Here is a 21,731-nt window from a genome sequence, read left to right as displayed (position 1 = left end):
ATCTAACTTAACTCTCTTATTAAGCTATTATAAACACAGTGTGATGATTCTTTATTTCCCTTCTTATTCTTCCTCCTCCATTCTTTATATGTTAGGTGTTTTATTCTGTACTCTTTTGTGTTTCCTTTGACTGCTTTTGTGAATAGTTGATTTTATTTTTTGCCTTTAGTTAGTATTTGGTTGGTCTTCTTTCTTTGCTGTGATTTTATTTTTCTGGTGACATCTATTTAGCCTTAGGAGTGCTTCCATCTAGAGCATTCCCTTTTAAATATCCTGTAGAGGTGGTTTGTGGGAGGCAAATTCCGTCAACTTTTGCTTGTCTGGGAATTGTTTAATCCCTCCTTCATATTTAAATGATAATCGTGCTGGATACAGTATTCTTGGTTCAAGGCCCTTCTGTTTCATTGCATTGAATATATCATGCCATTCTCTTCTGGCTTGTAAGGTTTCTGTTGAGAAGTCTGATGATAGCCTGATGGGTTTTGTTTTGTAGGTGACCTTTTTTCTCTCTCTGGCTGCCTTTAATACTCTGTCCTTGTCCTTGATCTTTGCCATTTTAATTATTATGTGTCTTGGTGTTGTCCTCCTTGGGTCCCTTCTGTTGGGAGTTCTGTGTACTTCTGTGGTCTGAGTGACTATTTCCTTCCCCAGTTTGGGGAATTTTTCAGCAATTATTTCTTCAAAGACACTTTCTATCCCTTTTTCTCTCTCTTCTTCTTCTGGTACCCCTATAATGTGGATATTGTTCTGTTTGGATTGGTCTCACTGTTCTCTTAATATTCTTTCATTCCTGGAAATCCTTTTATCTCTCTCTGCCTCAGCTTCTCTGTATTCCTGTTCTCTGATTTCTATTCCATTAACAGTCTCCTGTACCTCATCCAGTCTGCTTTTAAGTCCTTCCAGAGATTGTTTCATTTCTGTAATCTCCCTCCTGACTTCATTCCTTAACTCTTGTATATTTCTCTGCAGGCCCATCAGCATGGTTATGACCTTTATTTTGAATTCTTTTTCAGGAAGATTGGTTGTGTCTATCTCCGCAAGCCCTCTCTCTGGGGTTGTCTGGGTGATTCTTGACTGGACCAGATTCTTCTGCCTTTTCATGGCAAAAGAGGTAGTCACAGCCAGATGGCAATTGTATCAGCTTGGAGAACAAAGTCCCTTCCTGCTTGCTGGTAGCCTCGCCCTTCTCCACTGCCTGTGTTGGTTACCCGCACACCGGGAGTAGCCTCTGGGTTAATGCCCTGAGCTGCCATGGGCGGGGCAGCCCTCAGGGTAGCCCAGAGCCCTGCGGGGAGTGGCAGGTGTACTGCGTGTGTTCTCCTGCGAGTGCCTTGTCCCGGCCTCCTCTGTTTGTGCCACGCAGCTGCACACCAGGAGGAGAGTCTTGGCAGTTGCTGTGGGCAGGGCTGCTCTCCACCTGCTCCACTGCTGTGGTGGGGCATTGCCAGCCAGTAGGAATGAATGGCAGGCTGCTTATTACCGTGAGGGGCTTCAAAGCTGTGTTGCCACTCAGGGGGTTTGGGAGCCTAAAGTTCCTTAAGATTCCCAGCCTTAGTGTACCAGAACGATTCCATCCAGTTATGAATACCCTCCCTGTCCCTTTAAGACTTTCAAACAGCACCTGCTTTGCTTTTGTCCCAGGGGAGCCGGCTGTGGGAACCCACTCACAAATTTTATTTTTCTGTTTCTCTAATATCCAGCACACCATGCAATGTGTGTCTGAGCTCCTGGTGCAGATTACTAGGGCTGGTTATTTAGCAGCCCTATGCTTCCCCTCCCTCTCCACTCTGACTCCTTTCCTCCTGCTGGTGAGCTGGGGTGTGAGGTGGGGCACTCGGGTCCCGCTGGGTCACAGCTTTATATCTTACCCTTTTTGTGAGATGCTGAGAACTTGCAGATGTAGATGTAGCCTGGCTGTTGTATTGTATCCTCTGGTCCCTCTGATAGGCATAGTTGTATTTGTTACATTTTCAAAGATATATATGGTTTGGGGAGGAGATTTCCACTGCTGTACTCACACCGCCATCTTGAGCCTCCCTCCTTGTTGAGCATTTTTGACTAAGGTACTTAGAGCTTCATCAAATTTGATGAAATACACTTTCCAATTACAGTCCATCCTCTTATTTCAATGTGTAAAATGTTGAGTATATTCTAGTATTAACAAAAAATATGAGACAGTTTTTAAATATCAACTTAAAAATGTACAAAAGGGCACATAATTTTTCAAAATTATTTTAGAGAACACAAAACTTTTCAGTTCACTGACCAAGACAAGCAGAGTGTTCTTATGTTCAGACTGTTACACATAATCCAAGCTGCAAATAGTGTTTAAGCAAACATCATATAGGCATTAATTTTGGGTTGACCCAAATACCTAAGCTACCAGTTGACTTGAAACCTGGAAAAAAATGATCTGTTTTTCTCATCTCTTTCTATGTATCATTTTAGTGATACATAAAAATATATAGCAACCTGCTCTGGTCAGTTTTCCAGTTATACCCTCTGATGCTCACTTCCATTGGAAGTGTGAGAGAAACAGTTGAATGCAGAGTACGATGGCACAAAAGAATATTTAATAAAAAGAAAAGCCAAGGAAACGAAGATGTGAGCTCAGGATGATTGTGGCTTTGTGAACCCTTCCTGTTCTGACTTTTAGGTGGGACTCATCATGTACTTTGTCCGGACCCCCTGTGAGTGGGGGATGGATGCCATCTCAGCCACGCTGACTTTCCTGTGGGAGGTGGTGGGTTATGTGGAAGGCCTGTTCTTCAAAGATCTGAAGCAGACCATGAAGAAGGAGCAGTGTGAGGCCAAGCTGCTGGTGACTGCTTCGATGCCAGGTAACCCCCTACGCCTTCTGGATGACCTAACTTTTTTTTAAGAGTATAAATAACCCTTATAGAGACCAAACATCTCTTTTACTCATGAGAAAATTTTTAGAGTTCTGCCCCTGGTGTTGAGGCCTTCAAAGAATTTTTGTTTAATACCATCTGAAGAAATTATAACAGACCCTTTGAAAGTCTGCAGTTGCCAGATGAAAGGGAAGACATCAGAACTGAGATCTGCGTGAATCAGTCCTTGAGGAGCTGCCAAGGTTGAAGACTTGTTTAAGTCTATCACAGATGCCAGCTGAACTGAGAGCCTTATTGAATGAATTTTGGGCACTGCAAGGAGAATACTATTGTTTGCATGGCATAGACCCCAGTCCTTTGTAAACTGAGTGAGAGGCGGCATTATGAAAAACTGGAAAAGGGAAAAGCAGGAAGAAGAATTACAAAAGAACATGAGGCATGATGTAAACTCTAGATACAGCTCCTTTCATTTGGATAGCTTGTTTTTCTTTGAGATAAAAAGAATTTTGTCAAGCCTTTATCCTTGTACAGGGACTATAACAACATGAGATGATACATGTACCGAAGTAAAGAGAAGACAAAATTATATAGCGATAAAAACACAGGTTCTTGCAGCAAAGAGGTAGTTAAAACCTGCATTAAAATGACACTGCCTCTTATTTGTATAATTAATATTCACTATGACAGAAATACATCATTTTACACATTTACATGTATAAAGTGAGGATGAAGTTCATACTGTATGATCATGAGGAATGAATGAGTTTAGGTATGTAAAATACTTGCTATCATTCCTGACTCATGTTAAGTGTTCGATAAATGGTAGTTATGCACTTATATATTCTATAGATTATCCAACAAAGTGATCAGATTTGTGAAATAAAGAAACCCAAAGTGTCATTCATATGCTTAAAAACAACTCATTAAAAGTCAAGGTATATTATAATGTTCACAAAGATTTGCAGTTAATGAAGTAAGAGAATACATACTGTCTCACTAGCCAAGTAGAATACAGAAAGTGTAAATTCAAAGTACATTTCAGGTACTTGTTCTGGTTTTGCTAATATCGGTTTATATTTTCGCAACCATTACTGCCTGATCATATTATTTAAAATACAGGAATGTATTACTGGTTGCAGTGTTTAAGTTTTGAATTCTGACTCTTCCACTAAATAAATATGTGTCTTTGACTAACTTATAAGTACTTACTTAAGAATAAGTTCCCTCTGTTTCCTCATTTATAAGATGAAAATAATACCCATATCATAGGGTTGCAGTGAGATTTAAATATGATTATGCACATAAAATGCATGTAAAAGTATCAGGAACTTCATAAATTATATCTATCATTACTTAATAATAAGTAAATATATTTGAAGTACATATTTAACTATAAATAAAAGTGTAGTTAGTACAATACACAACTCATTCAGCACGTACCCTGATAGTAATAATCATAACAATAAAAACCTCAGCTTATTGATAATATTTTAATATTTTGTGCTTTAAATACAAACTGTCCTATAGAGGTCAATTATGATTTCTACCTTCTGTAGGTACTAAAACCTTGGTAGTTCATGGACAGAATGAGTGTGATATCCCAACCCAGTTACCAGTCCATGAAGACACTCAGTTTGAAGCTCTGTTGAAAGTAGGTATGACTTTTGACAGAAATGATTATTTTAATGCATAGTGTCTATGGACAGTTCATCTGATTTAGAGTTAAATGGCATTTTTCTATCTTAAAATGAGTATGTGCATCTTTTTGCTTCATTTAGAATCCACACCACTGCAGTGTACTTCCTCTATTTCTTTGTATAACTTTCCCCACATTTGCTGACATTTTAGCTCTGCACTGAAGCAGGCAAAAATCACTCAGGTTCTCTCTCAGCTACAGCAACAGCTCAGTACTCTGGTGTGCCCTCCAAACTCCCTCTGAATGCTGTGAATTCTTGTTTGGGAGACTCCTGGCATCCCTTGTAGTTCTGGAGGTGCCCTCAGGTTTGCACACTGAGAGCCCTGGGCCCCACTCTTTCAGCTCATGATCCTTGCCACAGACTCTTTTTGTGATATCTAGTTGCATGAGATACAGTCTTGACTTCCACTGACAGAAATTATTGAAGAAGCAGAAAATACATACCTTAGAGTAAATCAGGTGAGTCAAGAAAATATTTTGAATTGCTATAGAAAGTACTCCCCCCCAAAGAAATGCAACTAGTACAGTGATCCCCATTTATCTGGAGTCCAAACCTTTGGTAATCTGATTCCTTGGAACACAGCTCCAGGCCCAGACATAAGTAGAAAAGGCCTCTGAAAAATTCAGTTCTGCCAAACTTGTTTATTTTACTTCAGTAGAAAGTATTGCTAAGCCTCCAGGCCTCACCCAGACACCGCCAGAGAATTTCTAAGTGATCAAACTTCAACAGCTGCTCCATTTTCCTACTCACAGTGAATGGTTAGAGAGCATGAAGGCAGATGGAATGAGTCCAAACCTGGCTATACCACCACGAGTGTGACCTAATCAAAGAGTTGGATCTCTCAAGTCTTGGTTTCTCTTCAAACAGTACTGGAATTCTAGTGCAGGCTACACAACTTGTCTATATGGAAAGCATTGGACTCAGAATATAGTATGATTGCTGTATGCCTTGTAGTTTGTATTACTCTTAAGGTTGTTCCTAAACATACTTTCTTCCCAATATTGAGACCAACATATGGTCCCACAGTTCATCACTCCATCTGAGTTATAATCATTCATCTTTTAGTACTTTGAGTGCAAATGATTTATATTATATAACAAGTCTTTATTAGATCATTCTTTGGATAACTGTGTATTCAAATCCAATGTGAAGCCATATATGTAGAAACACACACATATATATATATATATATATATAAAGTATATGATATATATTCCTTATAAGGAGTTAACTTGGTCTGTGGTATTTGTATCTTTCAGCTTATTATCTGACACATATGTTCTCAATAAACATTTATTTTAATTAGTTGTTCTTATTCTAGGAGTGTCTGGAGTTTTTTAATATCCCAGAATCCCAGTCAACACATTATTTTCTCATGGATAAACGATGGAATCTTATCCACTATAATAAGGTGAGATGGTGCAGTAATGACACTTATGTTGAGTTGTGTTAAAAGCTCTTCATGCCTTTTCTGAGGGTAGCTGTCACTCAGGGAAGCATCGGTGTTCAGAGTTTGGCCACTTGAGTCACACCACCTTACTGTCTATGTGGTTGTGGACTAGCCATTTTACCTTTATCCCCTTCAGTCTCCTTGTTTGTAAAACAAAAGTGATTATAACAGTATCTACTATAGAGCTGTTTTAATAATTAGCAGATAAACCAAGTAAAGTACTTAGTTACTCATTACTACATCCGGATGAAAAAATAAATTGCCAACATGACAGCTCCATGTGTCCATTTGGGATTTTAATGTCGTTCTTGTTCCCCTTTGTATTATGTGTGTCCTTAGTGACCTGATCTAATAAGCAAAAGGGCAACTCAAGAAGGTCACCAACATCACTTTACGGAGATCTTCCTTGACCAGGGTGTCGTTGAGTAATTGCCTTTGGCTCCTTTGTTCCTGGCATAGCGCCCTAGTGTTCAGAGACAGTACTCAGCCTGGGTGATCTGAAGGCTTTTCTGAGGAAGGGGTTTACTTTCCCTGGGATTTCACAGAATTGGGAGCATGGAGAGCATGAAATACATACCTTTTGTTTGTCTGGCCTTTGGGTAAAGAGGAAATGGGAGCTAAAGTTTAATCACTTGAATGCTTTTATCTCTTTAATCCCACCACAGACCTACGTTCGGGATATTTATCCTTTCCGGAGGTCGGTATCTCCACAGCTGAACCTTGTACATATGCATCCAGAGAAAGGACAGGAGCTCATTCAGAAACAGGTGCCTGACCCCCTCTGTTTTATTCTGTGGTTTTGTCACTTCAGTGGGTTAGCTGATCTGCAAATGTGTTGTCAACCCTGAGGTTCTGTGACTCTGTTATGATCCTCTCTAGAGAGAGTGGATGGCTGGGCCCTTGGTCAATAGATAGTTCCCCAGAACAGGGTGGTAAATTTTACAGATTGGATCATAATGTAAAGGTATTAAGGAACACTTATTTGGAGTGATGCTATGATGAATCATTGAATACAAACAATAAAAATCTGGTTTATTTACCTACTAGTGGCTAAGTATGGATTTGCATTTCACATTTTTGTAAAACACAATTGCAAGTACACATACTATAGCTATTTCAAGGTCATTCCAGAGATTGACACTAGCTGGAAAAAACAAATAGAGCCAAGTACTGTGCCTGACAAGGACACTCAACTAAGACCCAGAAGGATTGGACTCACTCCCAACTTTGCCACTGACCAGTGATCTGACCTTAGCCATGCTGTTAACTTCTCTTAAAACAAGAAAAGACATATTCAAGTGGTTTTAATTAGATTGAAGATTGAAGAGCAGAATAATGTGCACTCTCTGACCACAAAACAGAGTTTGAGCTTAAGGAAATTCATAAATTTTTTTTGCGTAGAAAATATAGCTACAGTATACAATGCTAATAATGATACAATTATATCATGGTCTCTGGGTTACATGCATCTATTTTCAATAAAACATCTTGAAAGGAAGGGAGCGACACACAGCAGCAATTCACCGGAGAATTCCACTTTATTAGGGAAAGGTGCTGGGTTATATAGGAAGGGGCATGGGGTGATTGTGGTGTCACTTCTACAGGGCTGGTGGCTATTGGCTAGGTGCTGGGATTAGGGGGGGCGAGGGGTGATTGGGGTTCAGGTGGCACCAGCAGGAACTGAGGACCTGGAAGAGAAGCAGGAATTTCGCCATCTTATGGGTGGGGGCCCTTCATTCCCCCCTTTCTCCTCTATGGGGTTGTGGACGTTGCTTTCTCTCTGACTGCTTCCTGCTGAATGGGGGGCGGAGAAGGGAGTGAGGGCTTGAGGACTGGGAGGAAAGTGTTGATAGGACTCCCCACAGTAAGGACGAGTAGATGTGGACTTCTTCAGGTTGGAAATCAATGAAGGTTCCCTGTAACCATAGGTCAAGGACTTGTTGATTCTAATGGTGCCAAGAGGATACGGGTGCCAGAAGCCAGGCGTCTGCGGCTGTTGTTTCCAGGAACAGTTTCCAGCAGAGCGAGGGGTCCATCTCAGCATGTGGTGAGGAGGTTACATGAGGGTTAGGGATCTTCTGTGGCTAAAAGCTGGTAGTTCCTGAGTAAAAGCTGGTTGAAAGTTTGATTAGAGATTTTACCAACTTGGGATTTGATAAACTTTATAAGGCAAGAAGAGACAGGCGAGGAGAATGATTATTATAGGGCCTGCAATGGGCCACAGCCAGGTAAGGAAGGGGTTTGTTAGTATTGAAGAGAATGGGTTGGAGGAGTAATACTGTGGGTACCGGGAGTTACCCATGTAGTGAATGGTGCAAGACCTGTAGGGACATCTCCGTAGGTGTCTGGCCATCGCCTGCAACAGGCTTGTTTTTGGTCATAGAGGAAGCAGAGGTAGGGAGAATAAAGGAGGCTGCTAGTGAACACTTCGGTCGTAGGAGGAAAGTGGAGGTATAAAGGCTCGGAGCAGCCTTTCAGAGGGCAGTCTGATGTGGCAATGAGGGTAGTAACTTTTGTTTGATGCTGTGTGTAAGTCTGTCTGACTTTGAATCGCCATACAAAGGAGGCTGGGGTGGCGGGAAGACAATAGGAATGAGGGAAAAAAGCGAGAGAGCAGTAAAGGAGGAAAAAGTCATGATTCGGGTATGGATGGCAAAGGGGGTGAACGGGAGATGCGGAGTTTCAAGGGATCAGAGGGATGAGGCGTGGTAGAGTAGACAGCGTCTTGGGCTGTATCTGAAGGACTCTGGATTGTGACCGATGGGTCTTGAGTGTCCAGAGAAGGTGGGTCCTGGGTGTTTGGTTTCAACCTCTTGTAATGGGGGAGTCGTCCTTTTGATGTGATTTGCAGTGGACTATGCCCAGTCGGTGTGGGAGTTGTGAAGTCTCTAGAAGTTTAGTAATTAAGGCTGAATTAGTGATGGAATTTCCTTTTGAGGTGAGGAGGCCTTGTTCTTTCCATACTGCCGCGTGAGACAAGAGAATGTGGAATACGTATTTGGAGTCAGTGTACAATGTGAGAGACTTGTCCCGGGCTAGAGTGCAAGCTCTGGTGGCTGCAATGAGTTCGGCCTGTTAATTGGTTGTACCAGGGAGGTAGGGCTCGTGCCTCGAGGGAGACTACTTCGTATTCGAGGGAGACTACTGCGTATCCTGCATAATGGGTGCCCTCATGTTTAAAGGAGGAACCATCAGTAAACCAGATTAGGTTGGAGTGTGAGAGGGCTCCTTCGGAGATCGTGGAGTGGCACGGAAGGAAGTTGTGAAGGGCTTCCAGGCAATCATGCGAGGGAGTATGAGGAGAGTAGGGTAGAGGAAGAAGAGTGGCCGGATTCAGGGGTGGGCAGGGGAGGAAAGAAATATCTGGATTTTGGAGGAAAGAGGACAGTAAAGTCAGGAGTCTGGAGGGAGGGAGAGTCTGTAAACTTTTGTAGGTTAAGAGGTCTTTTAGGTGATGTGGGGACAGAATGGTAAGGGGCGCCCCAAATGTCAGTTTATGAACTTCCTTCTGCAAGAGCTGTCCAGCGGCTAATGCCCGTAGGCAGGGGGCCCATCCCCGAACTGTGGGGTCTAATTGCTTGGAAAGATAAGCTACTGGGGCAAAGGATGGGCCATAATATTGGCCTAGGACTCCTAGAGCTTGACTGGACTTCTCATGAATGTGTAATGAGAAGGGCTTCGACAAATCAGGAAGATGGAGAACTGGGGCTTCCACAAGGGCTCGACAGAGCTTAATGAAGGAGTGTCGGGGTGAGGACGATAATGGTTCTTCAGGGGGGCCCTTGCTGAGGTCGTATAGGGTTCTTGCCAACAGGGAGAAGTTAGGGATCCACGCTGTAAAATACCCAACCAGGCCTAGAAAGGAAAGGATTTCTGTCTTGGTTTTGGGAACGGGCAGGTCAGAGAGGAGCCGTTTTCTGTTTAAGGTAATGGACTTTCTTTGTTGAGATAGAAGAAATCCGAGGTAAGTGACAGAAGGGGAAGAGATTTGAGCTTTGACAGGGGATACCCGGTAACCTCTGGAAGCTAGAAGGTTAAGTAGGGAGGCAGTGTCAAGTTGAGACTGTTCCCACGAGGGACTGCAGAGTAGAAGATCATCCACGTATTGTAATAAGGTGGACTCGGAGTGATCATGATGAAACTGTTTGAGGTCTTGAGCTAGGACCTGTCCAAAAATATGAGGACTATCTCGGAAGCCTTGTGGCAAAACTGTCCAAGTGAGTTGTTCAGAATGTCTTGTGTATGGGTCCGTCCAGATGAAGGCGAAAAAGTCTTGGGAGGAGGGGTCCAGAGGGATAGAAAAAAATGCGTCCTTGAGATCTAGGACTGAGAAGTGGGAGGCTGAGGCAGGCATCTGCAATAAAAGGGTGTATGGATTTGGAACTAAGGGATGGATAGGGACGATGGCCATGTTGATGAGGCAAAGGTCTTGGACAAGGCGGAAAGATCTGTTGGTTTTTTTTAACAGCTAATATGGGGGTATTAAACGGGGAGTAAGTGGGTCTGAGGTAATTTTTGTTTAAAAGATCTTGAATGATGGGTTGGAGGCCTATGAGGGCTGAAGTGGTTAGGGGGTATTGGGCCTGACAGGTACACTGAGAGGGGTCACATAATTTGATAGAGGCAGGAGGACAGAGCCACGGAGGGGCTTGTAATGTCCCAAACTTTGGGATTTACAGGGTGTATGAGGGTGGAACTGGAGCTTTCATTGGGTAGAGGGGGGTCATCGGCTATGAGGGCCATCAGAAAGGGAGTACTGGGGGCTGTGGGAGTGGATATAGTTATGGAAACATGGAGGAGAGAAAGGATGTCCCGTCCTAGTAAAGGGATGGGACACTGGGGCATAACCAGGAAGGAGTGGGAGAAAGGTATGGGATTGTCTTGGATTGTGCATAAAAGGGGGGGTTTTAATGGGAAAATCTGTTTACCTCCTACCCCGACTATAGGAGTAATGGCAGGCGTGGTAGGGCCCCGGTATTCCCGCAAGACTGAGAAGGTGGCTCCTGTGTCTAGGAGGAAGGAGATGGGGCGACCGTCTACTATTAAAGTAACCCTGGGCTCCTGGTTGGTGATGGAAATGGTCGGGCGAGAAGCCCCCGGGCCCCGTCAATCTTCTTCTGCCAGCCCCACTACGGCGGGCTTAGGATGGGGGTTGTTCGTCCAGCCTCCCCTTCGGGTGGCTGGGCAATCAGACCCCCAGTGGCTCTTTTTGTGGCATCTGGGGCATGGGGTAGTAGGAGATCTGGGGGAGGGGCACGCCCTTGACCAATGTCCCTCTTTTCCGCACTTGAAAAAAGCTCCTGGGTGGCGCTTGTTTGTAGAAGGGCGCCCAGGTTGTGGTTTTATCAGCTGGGCCAACATTTGGAAATTGGCCTGATTAGCCTTTTGTTTACGGCGTTCTTTCTCCTTCTCCCGGTTATGGAAGACTTTAAAGGCCACTGTTAGGATCTCAGTCTGTGGGGTAGTGAGGCCCTGTTCTAACTTTTTGAGTTTAGCTTTAATGTCGGGGTAGCTTTGAGCCAGGAAGTATGTCATAAGGACATGTCTCCCGTCAGGCGTTTCTGGGTCCAGGCTGGTAACTGTAACAGGGTTTGAGTGAGTCTGTCTAAGAACTCGGAGGGAGTCTCCTCACTCCTTTGAATTATGTCTTGGAGCTTTTGAAAATTGACTACTTTACGAGCTGCGTTTTTCAGACCTGCTATTAAGCAGCAGGCGAAGATATCTCGAGAGCAGAGACCCACGGCGGTGGGGGACTGAAGGGTTCTGGCTCAGTCTGTGGGGGAGAAACAGGTGATGGGGGCAAAGACGGAGGAGGCTCATGGGACTTAGTTAGAGGGGGGCTGAAAGGCTCAGGCTTGAACTGCAAGGGGGTTGAGGTGGGGGAGGAGATGGTGGTGGAGGAAGGGGGAGGGGCTGTTGTAGGAGAGGAGGGGGAGGGGAGTGAGCGGGAGGCTTCTGCGGGGGAGACGGCCTGCAGGCTAGGAGAACTTGGGGGGAGGCGGGGGAGGAGGCAGAAAGCTTCGGTATAGGGAATCTCCTTCCAGTTTTTCAGGCGCTGGCAGTAGTTAAAGAGATCGCGAGTGATGTTAGGATCAAGAGCTCCCCCTGCGGGCCATTGGTTGTTATTGTCTAGGGGGCATGTCGGCCAATCTTGGGAGCAGTATTTACAGAGAAGTTTTGGTTTTATATCAGGCGTCAGGGAGAGGGTGGCTAGATACTTGAGCAGGCATTCAAGAGGTGAACTTTCAGGGAGGGATGAGGAGGCTCCCATGGCTAAAGGACAGAGAAGGAGACAAACAGGGGAAGACAAAGGAGATCCTCGGACTGGGAGCAGACGGCAAGGAGACAAAGGGCGTCCCCGATGACCCTTGGTGGTCTGCAGAAACTCGTATACGAGTCGGTTTCTTAGGAAGTGTGGGTCGTCACCCAGACTGCTCTAAGAAGGCAGAGTGCCGGAGTCACAAGGTACCTAGTACTAGGAATTTTTGGCGGAAGGAATTTTCAGTGGAAGGAACGGAAGGGGAGGGGGGAAGGGAGCGTTCTCATCCGCAAAGGAGTCACCTCTTTTATGGCTGTTGGAGGAGGGGCCTGAGGGTCCGCCGCAGCCGTGAAGGCCTAAGGCGGGGAGAGTTCCCTCCTCGTCCCCGAGCATCAGGGCCTTGCCGGACGATCATGGTCAATGGCGCTGCAATAGCTCGGGGAAGAGTGGCCCGCTCCAGGGGAAAACTTACCCAAAGGCCAGAGAGGAGTGGTGAGTGTGAGGAGCCAGCGCCAGAAAAAGAGGACGAGGGCAAGCTGCTGCTGGTGTCAGGGGAAGACGGGGCCCAGTTGGGGTGTCCCGTCTCCCAGGTTTCGGCGCCAATGAAAGGAAAGGAGCGACACACAGCAGCAATTCACCGGAGAATTCCGCTTTATTAGGGAAAGGTGCTGGGTTATATAGGAAGGGGCATGGGGTGATTGTGGTGTTACTTCTACGGGGCTGGTGGCTATTGGCTAGGTGCTGGGATTAGGGGGGCGAGGGGTGATTGGGCTTCAGGTGGCGCCGGCGGGAACTGAGGACCTGGAAGAGAAGCAGGAATTTCGCCATCTTATTGGTGGGGGCCATTCACATCTAAACAGGAATTTCAGGAAATCTTATCAATTCAGTGTTTCATTTTGTACCTATTTCATCAAACTATTTAAAAATAGCTCTATGAGATAAATGAGAATGGCATAGAATTCAACCAGGTAAGTAATTTAAAATATAGTTAGCATTAACTACCTAAATTGCACCTAAAAGAAAGAAAATAATGAATGTGTTACAAAGTGTGTGGTGGGGAAAATTGTAAGATCTGAAGTATAAATAATTTCTAAAACAATTCTCCCCACATTAGCCTCTGATTCTGGCAGTGAAAGAATTAAAGCCATAATCAATAATAGCACTTCACTAGTATGTTCTGTTTAATCATATTTAAGAACACGTTTTAAAAGAATAGCAAAAAACGGGGCTCTTGCTCTTTGAACCCTCCAAGTTGGAATCTTAAGATTTCCTCCTACGTTTCTGAGGGAGATAATAACATGCACGCCCATGGTTCTGGCTCTGAAATTTCCTCAGCAACTTCCTGATCACATCCCCAGCCCCCGATCACCAAAAGAAAAAGAACTAATAGAAGCGGCCAAGAGGTCGTGTGCATGCTATCTAAACTCGAGGTTAAAGGGGCACCAGTCTAGGTCCCATCAGCTCTCGTCCCAAGATAGGTTTTGCCTGGATCCCATTTCAGCCTTTTTTGATAGGCAAACCCAGAACTGACAGGAAACAGCTCAAGGCCTCGGTGGAAATGGCCGAAGCGATTTGAACTCCTGACTGGCTCCTGTTGGCAAAGGTCTTTCCATATTATGACGTCCAGACAAATGGGCTCTGTTTAATATTGAATTATTCTTGACAATGCTTGCCTTGTGCTCCTCCAGCCTGCAAACTCCACAAAGAACACTTCCTTCTGTAAAGCAGAAAGATGCAGGAAGTGAGTCAATTAAGTATTGTTTCCTCTTTGCATGTGGTAAAGAAAAAAATATTTCCTCCTCCTCCCCCACTTAATTTTTTATCAGCCCAGATTGCCATGAAAGATTTTCAGTTTCTTCGCTTTTGCATTTCAGAGCTGCTCTTTCCACTTTTCACCGGCTCCTGCTTTCATTTGTTGCCAGGTGTTCACTCGGAAGCTGGAGGAAGTGGGGCGGGTTTTGTTTCTCATCTCCCTCACCCAGAAGATCCCCACGGCCCACAAGCAGTCCCACGTCTCCATGCTCCAAGAGGACCTCCTCCGACTGCCCTCGTTCCCTCGAAGTGCCATTGATGCTGAGTTTTCACTCTTCAGTGACCCTCAAGGTATCAAAACATTTCCTCTTTTGGGCTTCTTCTAATGGGCTTGTTCTGTCCCCAGCTGGAGCGCATCTTAAGAGGCACACAGTTCTCTAAGCCAGCGGTTCTCAACCTTGAGCGGGCATCAGAATCACTGGGAGGATTTGATAAAATGCAGATTGCCAGGCCCCACCCTCTTCCCCGGAGTTTCCGGTTCAGGAGCTCGGGAAGGGGGCCTGGGAACTCGCATTTTGACAAGTTCCCAGGTGACGTTGATGCTACTGTTCCAGGGACCAAACTTTGAGAATCGCTGCTCCAAGTTCATCAAAAGCAGTTGAAGGAAGTAACACGGTGTTGTTAGGGAATATTGACTGAGTGAAGAACAGGTATTTACACAAAATTCAAGAAGAGGCCAAACTAATCTAAGGTGACAGAAAACAGGATGGTGGTTGCTCTGGGTTGGGGAATGGATTTCCTGGAATGAGGGGACTTTCTAAGGTAATGAAAATGATCTATATGTGGTTGAAGTGTTGGTTACAAGAGTGTGTATTTTTGTCAAAACTCTTTGAACTCTTCATTTAAGATCTGTGTGTTTTACTTTATCTAAATTATTCCTGAATTGAGAGAGAGACACACACAGAGAGGCATAAAGAGACCCACTTTGACCCCTCTCTCTGTTAAATTATTAATTTGGGACAGTTTGCTTAAATTAGCTTCCATGTGCTCAACATCTACACCCAGAAGCTCCAGAATGATAGTAGAAGGACCTCTAGTTTGACCAGGAGTTAAAAGACCAAGAACTAGTCCCAGCCCTGCCATTGTCTTTCTGAAATAACTTGTTTTTCTCAAAGTCACTGCTTGTCAGCAGCTACTGCAAATGCCTGCCCTGTCTTGCCCACAGAGTTGAATCAAAGAGGTGAGGATGAAAGTCCTCTGAGGACTAGGAAGCGTTATGCCAATGCCAGCAATATTATGCTGCAAAGCGTTTTGGCGGTAGATCTTCACATCCTCGAGTTGGAACAAATAAATGAAAAACAGCAGTGCCCTCGGGTTTAATCGCCCTCCCATGCTGACTGGCTTGGCATGGGGCTAATTCTCTCTCTGCTGTTTCATGTTCTCAGCTGGCAAGGAGCTGTTTGGCCTTGACACTCTTCAGAAAAGCCTGTGGATCCAGCTTCTGGAGGAGATGTTCCTGGGCATGCCAAGCGAGTTTCCCTGGGGAGATGAGATCATGCTTTTCCTCAACGTTTTTAATGGGGCTCTGATCCTCCACCCAGAAGACAGTGCCCTGCTCAGGCAGTACGCCGCCACAGTCATCAACAGCGCGGTGCACTTCAACCACCTTTTCTCCCTCAGCGGCTACCAGTGGATTCTACCCACCATGCTGCAGGTGCCCGCGCTCCACTCCCCTAACCAGAAAATTAACTGCCTGTTGAACAGGTCAACAAGCTCTCTACTGGAGCTTTTTTATTTTTTATTTTTGAGAGGGCACCTCTCATATTTATTGATCAAATGGTTGTTTACAACAATAAAATTCTGTATAGGGGACTCAATGCATAATCCTTAATCAACCCCAAGCCTAACTCTCAACAGTCTCTACTGGAGCTTTGTAATGATGGAATTATCTGCTTTGGTGACAGCAGAAGGCACCAAATGAAATCTCCCTAGAAACTTCCAAAAGGTCATAATATTTCATTCTATCCTGAGATCTCCCAGACCTGGGATATGCTTTCCCATTTCTTCTAGGTTAGTGGTTCTCAAAATGTGTTCCCTGGATCAGCAGCATATCACTTGGGAATTTTTTAGGATGCCCATTCCTGGGCCCCATCCACACCTACACGGTCAGAAACTGCAGTCAAGGCCCAGTACTTGGTGTTTTTACAAGACCTCCAGGTGGTTCTGAATCCCTAGAAAGTTTGAGAACCATTGCTCTCTTTATTACAAATACATGGCAAGGGTTCAGATGACGTTTCTTCAGAGATACTGTCTGATCTTTATCTGACTAGAGATTTTGTTTGCCATTAACTTCGGTGTTATGAAATCGGAGGAGGTGAATTTAGCAGGAACATTTTCCATTTACTCGTGTCTAATGTGCCCCTAGTTCTGTTTGGGAGCACAAAGTTCAGCCAGGGCCTGGGGGCTTATTCTAGTTCTCTATTTTTATGAGAGTTTTAATAAAAATTATGAAAGTAATACATGCTTATTCAAAGTGGAGTTTGCTCAACCTACAATGGCTAGTTTTAAAAAAGAAATTTACCTTTAATATCATCAGGGCTCTGTGTCCTATTTTTAAATAGTTGGAGTTTTCTCTATTTTTGTTAGTTTTTACTCATTACCAAAACAATAAATGTTCAATATAAAATTCAGAAAATTAAAGTTTTAAAAAGAAAATAAAGACCATCTATGATCATCTCGCCTAGATAACCATTGTTTATACTTCTTAAAAATCCTGGAGCTCTTTTTTTTTTAACGAAAGTTGGATCATACCATATATTCAAGTTTGCTACCTGTTTTTCATGTAATACTAAGAATATCATGAGTGTTTTTTCATATAGCTACCTTTAGCACTATAGCATCTCTATAAGTAACTTCATAGTGTTTTATTATATACATGTACTCTAATTCACTTAACCAACCCCAAATTATAAATAATTTGTTTCAAATTTCCCACTGTTATAAGCAAACTTCTTGCATGTACAGCAGGCCTTCTTGTATATACAGTGTGGTACATTTGCCCAGTTCTTTTCTTGAGATAGATTCCTAGTTGTAAACTTCCTGGGATAAACCATACTTATATTTTTAGTACTTTTATGTATATCATCAAATTTCCCTCAAGAAAAATTTTACCATTTTTAATACTTTCCTCCACCAGTTTATGAAATCAGCCATTTTCCTCCAGGCTTCCCACGGCTATGAGTTTTAAAAGCAAACACAACTTTGGTATGCTGTTAAGCCATCTTCTGATTATGTGGCATTGTCCATAGGTGTACTCTGATTATGAAAGCAATCCACAGTTGCGTCGAGCCATCGAATTTGCCTGCCACCAGTTCTACATTCTACACCGGAAGCCCTTCGTGCTCCAGCTCTTTGCTAGTGTGGCCCCTCTCCTGGAGTTCCCTGTGAGTAAGCTCTGTGGAAATAAATGAAGACCAACAAAATGAGAAAAGCAAAGGTTCTTTATTCAGAGCTTGCTATAGCAAGGGAGTTAGCTCCTCTCACGTGTGGTTTGATGAAGGCTTGACAGTAGGTGGAAGAATGAGAAAAGTTTATAGTAAAGGAAAGGGAAGGCTTCAGGTGTGCCAGTTGGGGCTGTTGACATGGGCAACTGGAAGCAGGCTAACTGGAAATGGGGCATCCCATGCAATTGGTTAGGGGTGTCTATTTGGCTTTCTCTGATTGGTCCTCAATTGGAAATGGAATAAGGATTAGGGAAGCCGTCAGTTACTGATCAAGCCCCAGCCATTTGGGGGTCAGTTGCTAAGGGAGTTATTGTTCAGTTTCCACTAGAGCTAGTAGTCTGACTTGCTTCAAGACTGACATACAGCAAGCTAGCTTCCTGGGCTGGTCACTGTAGACAGTGGGTTGTTCTCCCAGCAACTTCCTACAGGTTGTAGACCGAGTTCTATTTTGTGTATGGCTCGGCCATTGTCTGTTTGTTATTCAGTCTCTCAGTTCTCTTTCTTCAACCAAGGGGGTAGATTATCATTAACTCATTTCCCTTCAATATTTCTCTTCAGCTATCATCTCAGCCCCTAGCATCTAAATAGACCAACTCTGGTTTTTTATACTCAATGAGAGGATGGAAAATAGAAAATGATAAAAAGAAGAGTTCCTGATTCTCATTCCTTGCTGTCACTCTCTAGCATGTACCCTACTTTATCTTTTTCTTCAGCGCACTAACTCCCTATCACATGTCATACATGCATTTATTTAACTAATACATATCTCATGCTCACAATAGAATTAAAGCAAGGTCTTTGTTGGTTTGTTTTTTCTTTGTTTTAGTTATTGTTTTGTTTGTATATTTTTTTGTTTTGCTATAACCTCCGTGCACAGAATGGTGCCTGGCACATAGTAGGAATTTCGTAAGGATTGGTTGTGTTAATGAATAAATCAAAGCCATTTTAAATAGATTTGAGGTGATAAGTATCTCCATTTTGGAGCTATATCATCAAATTGGACCTGTAAAATTCCCAGAGTTGTTAAAAGAAGCATCTGTTCCTCCACACATATTTGGCATATTCAACTAATCCATTATGGAAATTTCCTTTGGGAATGCGGAGTCCTACCATGGCAGACGACAGAAGCCAGTGGCATGAACTGTGCTCGCAGTTCACATATTGGCTGTATTTTTAAGAATGTCCACAAATGTCTCTTTGTACCAGGTTAGCCTTTAATAGTTTCCTTAAAAGTCAGGTGTTTGGCTCCAGAATCAGACCACAGGCATTGCTGGATGCAGAATTATGTGAGCTGAATACCAGATCGATGTTGTAATTGTTATCAGCAGTAGCGTTTGTGAAATTTGAGTTCCTGATCAAACCATTGGAATCAATAAACTAAAGTTGCCTTTCTTTATACAGGATGCTGCTAATAATGGGCCTAGCAAAGGTGTATCAGCTCAGTGCCTATTTGATTTACTGCAATCCCTGGAGGAAGAGACCACTGACATATTAGATATCTTAGAGCTGGTCAAAGCTGAGAAGCCTCTTAAGTCATTAGGTAAAAGCAAAACTTACTGTGATATTCTTTTTCTCTTCATAATTGTTTTTTAAAAAATAAGTATATTGAACATGTTGAACTACATCAAAACAGCAAAAATAAATGAAACAGTGGTATAAATCAAATGAGTACATCTTCCTATCTCCTGTTTTTCTTAAATTTCTTGTAAATCCTAAAGAGTAAGGAATGCTCTACCATGGAAACTATTAAAATCATGGTTTGGAGACCACTGCTCCAAAATATGTCTTCTAAAGGTAGTTTTCAGAAAATTGGGTTTTCCTGGGCAATTCTCTGTAAATAACCCTCCAAAATGGTCTTTTGTTTTCATGGAATATGTAGAACCAGGGGTAAATCAAAGATACCCAAAGTCTCATGTCTTATCTTAGACATCTAAATGCCCTTTGATGTCTTCTAGTAGACCTACTATTTTTTAAATGCCACCCAAAAATCACTTTTATTTTTCATCCAATTATCCAAAAGTAGAAAATAAGAGTTTTCAGTGCCTTTAGATGAAGAAATGAATAGTGTTCACAGTTGAGGAATAAAACCTGATGAAGAAATGGCTACAAAATATAAATGGAAAGAAAATGTTAGGAGTGTAAGTTTTTTATCCCTGGAAAAATCTACTCTGTACTTTGACCTTCTGTGCCTTCAGATTTCTGCTATGGAAATGAAGACCTGACATTCTCTATAAGTGAAGCCATTAAGCTCTGTGTTACTGTGGTGGCCTACGCTCCTGAATCATTTAGAAGGTAACTGCAACTCTTTAGTCTGTGCCTTGTGAAAAGTGAGTATGGCAAAGAAAATAACACTGAATGAATACAAAGGTTACATTTTATAATATTAGCCTGTGACATTCTGGCAAGTACGTTTTCAAAAACTAAATGTAGCAAATTTGTCATAGCAGAAGAGATTCTGGAAATATAGTAAATCTTCATTAGTTTGACATCTAATTTGGGGTTTGTTCAGTATCTAAGATGTTTAGTGTTGTTTAGAATATATTGTCCTCACGTGTAATATAAATTAATAGTAAGTAAAAAGTTCAGATCAGACTCTTAAACTATTTAAGAAAACTTATTTCAAAAATCAAAAAGAAGTCCTGCCACACAAAGAGCAACAATATAAATATTGCCTGTCATTTTGCCAAGTGCAAGAAGTCCAAAGGACTCCCTGGAGAATATCATCCCAATTCCAGGATGTTGGCACTGGTCTGAGATAGATACTGATACGCAACGTGAAAATCAGTCTCATCTATGTTAAAATATGTCTTCTAAAGGCAGAGACAATAATTCACAGATAGTTCCCTTTTATGTAGTACACATCCTTAAGAATAACAGAGTTGCTTTCCTTTAAAATGTTCTAAAATGCTGTGCTTAACCAATCCTTTGGCTTTCCCCAGTCTCCAATTATGCCAACAGTAAGCAATCTCTCCCTCTTGATTTGTCAATCCACTTTTATTATTTCTTGTAATACCTAACCCATAAACAAAGCAGCAGATCATATACTATCATATTCTTGGTGTATCTGTATATGTCTTCCAGTGTCCATCACAGTGCTATATTCCATGGAAGATATAACAATAACCATTCATAGGATGAATGAATCAAATAGCCACCAACTGTTTCAATTTTCCTGCTATTTTTCTCATTCATAATTCCTTCCTAGATAGTCCTTTGTGGTCAGAAAATAGTTCGAAAAATAAATGAGGATTAGCCATAAATGTCTCACAACTTTTGCCTCTACTTTCTCTTACTTTTGAGAGGACGGGCAGATAAATTATTCAGGGTGTTGCTCCTCTGTTAAGACTGCCAGATCTAGGTAGGTTGCCATCTTTCTGATTCAAAGAATTTCAAGAATTGAGACTGTAAACTCCTGTCATACAGAGAACAAAACTATAAATCTTGTCTGAGTATCTTCCCAATTCCAGGATTCTGGCTCTGGTCTAACCCTGAGCCGCCCCCATTGGTCCTACCTCCTCAGACCATTGATGGTCTCATGTTCTTGGGGTGAATTGTAACTCTGACTCAGGTTCGCAGGTAACGGGAATATGACCCATGGTTTTCCAGGTAAAGGGGCCAAAGAACTAGTAATTGTCTGCTCATACCAGTCAAGCCTATCCTGATTCCCTAATAGTCGAGTTCCACCCTAATAGTCAAGCCTGTCCTGAAACTTCTATAGATCAGGTGATCCATGGAACACTGGGTTGAAAAATATAATTGATCTGAAAGTAAAATATAGTAACCTACTTGGGACATAAAAATTGGCTAGAGCTTATAGATTTACACATCACTTTGCATTCTTAATTCTTTCCATTTCATCACAATCTTATCATTTTTCTCATACTTTCAGATTTCTCCTTCGATTTTCAATTAGTGTAGAGAAATGTTGACCCAACTATTGCAGATATACTATTTTAACCCTGTAGATATTTTGATCCCAAGGATATAAATACAAACATGTTAATCATAATTATACCTATAGTGATAAATGTTCAATGAGAAATTTTTTTTTTGCAGTTTTTATTTATTTATTTATTTATTTTGAGAGGGCATCTCTCATATTTATTGATCAAATGGTTGTTAACAACAATAAAATTCTGTATAGGGGACTCAATGCACAATCATTAATCAACCCCAAGCCTAATTCTCAACAGTCTCCAATCTTCTGAAGCATAACGA

General features: G+C 42.6%; 1 protein-coding gene across 18 annotated transcripts in view; it reads left to right on the top strand.

The window, feature by feature from the left end:
- Nucleotides 1-21,731, top strand: part of UNC80 (unc-80 homolog, NALCN channel complex subunit) — a 244,565-nt gene that overhangs the window by 168,873 nt on the left and 53,961 nt on the right. For all 18 annotated transcript variants that reach the window (XM_036926837.2, XM_036926834.2, XM_036926833.2 and 15 more), the window contains 9 exons: nucleotides 2,657-2,840; nucleotides 4,409-4,503; nucleotides 5,871-5,960; nucleotides 6,665-6,766; nucleotides 14,181-14,361; nucleotides 15,456-15,724; nucleotides 17,319-17,453; nucleotides 18,915-19,053; nucleotides 19,709-19,805. In XM_036926837.2, coding sequence (XP_036782732.2) covers nucleotides 2,657-2,840; nucleotides 4,409-4,503; nucleotides 5,871-5,960; nucleotides 6,665-6,766; nucleotides 14,181-14,361; nucleotides 15,456-15,724; nucleotides 17,319-17,453; nucleotides 18,915-19,053; nucleotides 19,709-19,805 — 1,292 coding nt within the window. The remainder of the gene's footprint in view (nucleotides 1-2,656; nucleotides 2,841-4,408; nucleotides 4,504-5,870; nucleotides 5,961-6,664; nucleotides 6,767-14,180; nucleotides 14,362-15,455; nucleotides 15,725-17,318; nucleotides 17,454-18,914; nucleotides 19,054-19,708; nucleotides 19,806-21,731) is intronic.

The sequence above is a fragment of the Manis pentadactyla genome, chromosome 6 (assembly GCF_030020395.1).
Source record: "Manis pentadactyla isolate mManPen7 chromosome 6, mManPen7.hap1, whole genome shotgun sequence".
NCBI classification, from domain to species: domain Eukaryota; kingdom Metazoa; phylum Chordata; class Mammalia; order Pholidota; family Manidae; genus Manis; species Manis pentadactyla.
This window is presented reverse-complemented; position numbering and strand designations above follow the sequence as displayed.